Source organism: Callospermophilus lateralis, chromosome 1 (assembly GCF_048772815.1).
Source record: "Callospermophilus lateralis isolate mCalLat2 chromosome 1, mCalLat2.hap1, whole genome shotgun sequence".
NCBI classification, from domain to species: Eukaryota; Metazoa; Chordata; class Mammalia; order Rodentia; family Sciuridae; genus Callospermophilus; species Callospermophilus lateralis.
The window spans coordinates 47,611,233-47,617,008 of NC_135305.1; the positions used below are offsets into that span (position 1 = coordinate 47,611,233).

At 50.6% G+C, this 5,776-nt stretch overlaps 1 protein-coding gene across 2 annotated transcripts; it reads right to left on the bottom strand.

The window, feature by feature from the left end:
- Window positions 1–1,804: 1,804 nt before the first annotated feature.
- Window positions 1,805–4,100, bottom strand: Fezf1 (FEZ family zinc finger 1). Of its 2 annotated transcripts, XM_076861857.1 has the most exons (5): window positions 3,672–4,100; window positions 3,300–3,521; window positions 2,953–3,087; window positions 2,589–2,721; window positions 1,805–2,163 (listed from the first exon to the last, which is right to left on the bottom strand). In XM_076861857.1, exons 1-5 carry the CDS (start codon window positions 4,098–4,100, stop codon window positions 1,805–1,807), a joined length of 1,278 nt encoding a protein of 425 aa, XP_076717972.1. The 2 variants fall into 2 exon arrangements, with proteins under 2 accessions (XP_076717972.1, XP_076717965.1); XM_076861850.1 differs by having other exon boundaries at window positions 3,300–4,100.
- Window positions 4,101–5,776: the final 1,676 nt, after the last annotated feature.

Here is a 5,776-nt window from a genome sequence, read left to right on the forward strand (position 1 = left end):
TGGCACTGCCTTCTGCCCATCTCCCGCTTTTGGTCTGGCCTTTTGCCCCACGCGCCACCTTTCCCTGGGCACCTTATGACGCACAAAAGAGAGGCACCGCTGCAACCCCACACCGCACTCCCTTTGCAATGGTCGGGAGGTCCTAGAGCTGGCAAAGCTGCCTGGATCCAGGCAAGAAAGAAACTTCTTGGGTGCTCTGAAGCCTGCGCAGGATTCGCGGTGAATTACGGCTGCCCAAAGCCCAGGCAGGAGCGCGTGAGCAGAGGGAGGGGCCCAAACACACCCACGGGGCTGACCTTGGCGACCCGGGGCTGGGAGGGGCGGCGGGGACCGCAGCGGCAAGGCGGGAACCCCCTTTGCCCGCTCCTCTCTGCTTCACTCCCAGGATGCGGCCCCGCTGCAGCGGGCTACTGTGCTGGGCTGTGAGTTTGTCTGGCAGCTTCTACTGAGCAGCTAATAGTATAACAACCGGGCTTTGATAAATCTGAACTAATTACCCCTCTTAATTAAAGTCTTTAGCAGTTGTTTCACTGTTTTGGCAAGAAAACAGGAGAGACTTGCAGTTAGAAAACACCAGAGCCCGAGCTCACAGCGGAGCTGCTGATTAACACTTGAAGCGTTTCAAGGACCTGGCACCCGCCACAGTTTGGTTTTCATCCATGTTTCCTCCTTGAATGGGCGTATATTCGTCTATAAACATATACACATGAAAAACATGGAGCTCTCTTCGCCAGCAGTGTACAAATCAGTATATGCTTCAGGAAGCAAACAATAGATACCTTTCAAAATGATATTATGGTGCTTTGGTGGAAATATATGTGACACACGACTCCTAGATATATTGTTCTCACCTTACTGTGCACTACCAGTGTCAGAAGACCCAAACCATGTTTCTGATAGAAAAATACACATTTTCTTTCTCTGAACTTTACTAAATTTCATAACCTTACCCAAAGCTGTAACCACTTGCAGAGACGATTTGCATTTGGTGAATATTCAGATCTTAGCATTTGATAGTAATCAAAAGTTGAACTTTTTAAAAAGGAGGAGAGAGGGTCAGAACCAAAGATCTTTAGTTGAATAATACAAACAGAGCCCTAAAGTTTGTTGATTAAATAATCATGTTCCAAGTATTTATTTCCAACAGTCAATGAATCAACTTTCACGTGCAAAAATCAAAACCGAAATTCAAATTCATTCAAAATGAACCACCCTTATCTATTGTGTACGGGTGTGTGTGTACCTATGTGCTCACGAATGCATAGTGCACCTTTTCAGGCACACACATATATGTGTGTGTGTGTGTGTGTGTGTGTGTGTGTGTAACATACACACAGTGTTGTTACTTCCAAGGAGGACATAGTGATAAACAATCAGCAGGCATCTTGAGGCAGCCGAATTGACACAATGGAAATATATACAATAATAAAATTAAAATGGTGCAGCATTCCCGGGTAGATAATACAGATCTCAATAAATACAGCAGAAATTTGTTTAAAAACAAAACAAACACCATCTCTCCACCCGAGATGAAGTCTTTCCAAATTAAAAAGAAAATCATAAAACCCTCCAAATTTCTCATAATTGTTAGTGCCTATATAGAATATAATACACAAAACCATTTAGCAGGTGCATGCAAAAGGCGAAAGGCCAAGAAATGCAGAGGTTTCTGGTGCGCCTCAAAGTGCGGGGACCAACATGCCCCGGGTTCTGCAGACGAGCTAGGACCTGGAGGTTGGCTCTAGTCTGCCTCTGCCCCTGCAGTAGGGGCCCCAGCTGGGGGTGAGAAGGAACTTGGCCTCAATCACTGGTGGCCCTGGTGGAGCCCAGGCTGCAGAGGCCCTGGGGGCGGCAGAGGAGGCTGCAGAGGTGGCAGAGTGGTAGGGGGCTGCTGCTGTAGCGGAGGCGGCGCGTCGCTGCCTGGCTCCCCAGTCGGCGTGCGGGCCAACCCCAGACTGCTGTCGTGCAACTTGCGGACATGCTTCTTGAGGTCAAAGTTCCTGCAAAAGCCCTTGCCACACGTGGGGCAGGTGAAAGGCTTCTTATCGTTGTGGGTGTGCATATGGAAGGTGAGGTTGTAAACCTGGTGGAAAGCCTTGTTACAGATATTGCACTTGAACTGCTTCTCCCCGCTGTGGGTCAACTTGTGGTTTTTGTAATTCCCTGAAACAGACAAATGACAGGGAGGTGATTCTGAAAGGAGCTTGAAATGCAGGGGAGGGAGAAGACACATGGAAGTTTAGCGAGCAAGCTCCAGAGCTGCCTGGGCTGTAACCACCAGTTCGTGGTACTGGATTCCCTCAGTTCATTTTTAAACATCAACTGGGAGGGCCTTTCCTTTGCATTCTAATATACACTCATTAATTCAGTTATATAAAGCGAGAACCAGGGGTTCATATATCCCCTTGGTATATGAACCATGCCTTTCTCTAACACTAATCAGACTCGGGGGTAGGGTCTTAGAATTGGCAACCTATGCCTCACATAACTATTTGCACTTTAAATATCGTTTTCTAAAATATCCCAAAAGATTAAGTATGACTTTGGCTAAAACAGCCATGAGAGACAACATCTCCTGGGTTCGATACCTTTTTGATGAAATCCTTTGCCACAGAATTCACACACAAATGGTTTGTAGCCTGCGTGTATTCGCGTATGTGTGTTTAAAGTGGAACTTCTATTAAATGCTTTACCACACTGGTTGCATTTGTGAGGTTTTTCCTAGGCAGGAGGGAGGAAAAACAGAGGAATTAAGGTGTTTGGTTATTATTATGTGCAGTCCTGCAAGCAAAACAGTGATGCGCTAACACTTTTAAGCAGAACAAAGGCAAATGATATGCTACAACTCCCCAGATAGCACATTTAAACAAATCTTATGCTAAAGAATAAGGTTTTATCGGTCATTTCAGCGTTCCTAAGTATACCAGGTGAATCTGAGACAGATGAACACACCTGCGTGTGAATGATCTTGTGCCTGCACAAGGTGCTGGCTTGTCGGAAGCCCTTTCCACACACTTTACATACGAAGGGTCTGGCTCCTGTGTGCACCGGCATGTGACGGGTTAAGTTGTAGTGCGCGTTAAAGACCTTAAAATTAAAGACACGTAGAACAGGTTAGCCAAACAAGCACACTGAAATTAAGCACTCTGAAACTAGGGAGGAGGAGGGGAGGAAGTATAACAAGTGTATACAAATAATTACCCCCCAAAAAAATAAGGAAGGAAGGGAAAGGAGAGAGAGAGAGAGAGAGAGAGAGAGAGAGAGAGAGAGAGAGAGAGAGACTTCTTCAGAGTACTTGCCTTTCCGCACACTTCGCAAGTGAAAACTTTGGGCTTGGCATTAGGAGATCCTCGGCTGAAATCCGAGGTTTTGAACGCAATTTTTTCTGACAGAAGCTGGGCGCTTTCTTTCATGTAATGCTGCAGCTGAGCCTGAGACAGGTCCTTGAAAGCTACTCCGGAAGGATACTTCTCCACCGCCGGGACCACCAGTTTATTCCTTTCGGCTAAATATGTTTTTGGCTGCGGGTGCAAAGGGGAACTGAGAAAGTAGGAGGCCACCGGGTGGATGTTCACGCCGGCTGCCGGGTGGCACGGGCCATCACCTCTGTTCAGGTAGCACAGGGCGCCCATGGCGTGGAAGGAAGAGTGGTTGACCACACGCGGCCTTACCAGTTTATACTGCTGCAGCGGCAGTGCATCACGGGCCAAGTCGCCCTTCAGACTCAGAGCGCAGTTGAGCAGGTCGCTGCAGCTGAACGCTGGCGCGGAGGGCGCTACCGCGGGCGCCGCCGGAGCCTCCAGACTCGCCTTCCTCGGCTCTGAGCCGGTCACTCCTGCCTTGGAGCTTGTGTCGTATGCCACAGGCACAAAGGGGATCATGCAGGGAATCGACGAGTTGAGATGCAGAGAGTGCTTGGGGTCCCCTTTGGGCACGGTTCCCTGCAGGAAGTGAGGGACAGGCAGGGCCTTGGGCTCTGGGGTGCGCGCCATAATTCGTTCGATGGAGAAAGCCAAGGGTTTGGATGTGCTCATCACGTTGCCCCGGGTTGAAGCAGTCGCTAACATTTTGGTGGTCGCGTTGTGGCAGCTACTGTCCATGTCTGAGTCGCCAGCGTCCGTCAGCCGGGGCTGGGCTGCGCGGTCGTTGCCTTGTTCCCTGCTTGTCACAGACCTGCGGAGAGGAGGACGGGCACCATCACCACCAGCAGCCTCCTCCTCCTCCTCCCCAGCATCACCAGCCGAACCTGCCTGCCCAGCCCAATGGACTCCTGCCAGCCCATCGCAGAGTTCTTGGCGCACCAATGACTCGGGGACAATCACTACTTATTTCTATCAATAGAAAGTGTTGTGTCAATAACGCAGCCAAGATCTCGCCAATCGTTAACTTCCAAGAGGAGAAGGTAAACTAGATAATTGCTCAATTCGCTTCCAACAGTCAACAGGAAAACTTTTTTTTTTTTCCTCTGCAGTCAGTGACTACTTTTCATTGGTGAGCGAAGTTCCTCCGCCCAGAAGAGGCGGGGGCGCTCTCTGCAACGCGCCGCGCCCTCCCCTTCGCTCGCGCACTCGCCGGTGCACACTTTGCTACCCTCCAGCCACCCCCTCCCCCTTACTTCCTCCGTCTTTTTAATTCTCAATCTGCTTAACCAGGCTTTAGAGGCCAAGCAAATCTGAGATCAATTTTCTCGTTTAGCTCTAAGTGACATCATCTAAAATCATTGTGCAAGGGCTAAATAAGGAAACAGTCTAATTTCAGGGGCAAATGCCAGGCTATATTTATCAAACGCCAGGCTTCAGAAAGCCTTGGCCAGGAAGCCTTTGGCAGAGAAATCTGACGTTTCCTTGCTTGGTTCCGCTGGACCGTGATCGGGGCCCTGTCGCCTCTTCCACAGTCCTCTTTTTTCCTCCAGGTCTGGGGGTGGCACTCTCTCGGCATCCCAGAGTCTCCAAGGCCCGATCCGAGTCTGGACCATTTGGAAGAAGCCAGCAGGTAACTGGCCTCCCAAAATGCCCCTGAGAATTAAAAGCCTTGGGGAGGCTTGTTATGTGTTTGTGGTTTTGTAAAGGCGATGCCGGTGGCAATAGCCTGGGAAAGATGCACTCCTGTCCACAAAGTAGAGGAGTTGCAAGGAATAAGCGGGTGTCACACCGCAGGAAACTCTGACTTGGATCGGACCCCACCCCGGATACATACAAATACACGCGAGCGCGCGCTTCCATGAGTTTCAGTTGAGAATCGGGAAAGAGCATTTCTTTAAAGAACCTGCGCTCAGCTAGCGCTCTCTTCCAGCAGAGAATTTTAAGTACTCAGTGTCGAACGGAGAAGGGGAACAGAACTTATTGATCCCCATCCCGGCTACCAGTGTCTGCATGCCTCCCCCCAAGCAGTGCCAGCGACAGCCAGGGTGTCTGTGCTCAGCTGTGCAGCGAGCAGGGCGAACTGCTGTAGCCAGGAGTCGCGGCCACGCCTGTACCTCCCTAAGAGAGCCTGGAGAGCACCATGCCCCAGCAACGTCCCCAAACCAGGCGTCTGCCTCTTGTGGCGCTTGGGCTCAAATTCCTGGGACTGAGCAGTAGAGCGTTTGGAGGGTTTCGGGAAGACTCCAGTAGTAGAGGCTCGAACTGTGCGGGTTCCCGCGGCTCAGGTGGAGCGCGCGGAGAGCAACTGCGCGCACACTCCTCGGTGCAACCGGCTGAGAGTCAGCGATTGTGTGTAGCTGAGCCCCGAGGTTAGGCGCGCAACCCGGGCTGCAGGGAACTGGAAGACCCGACCG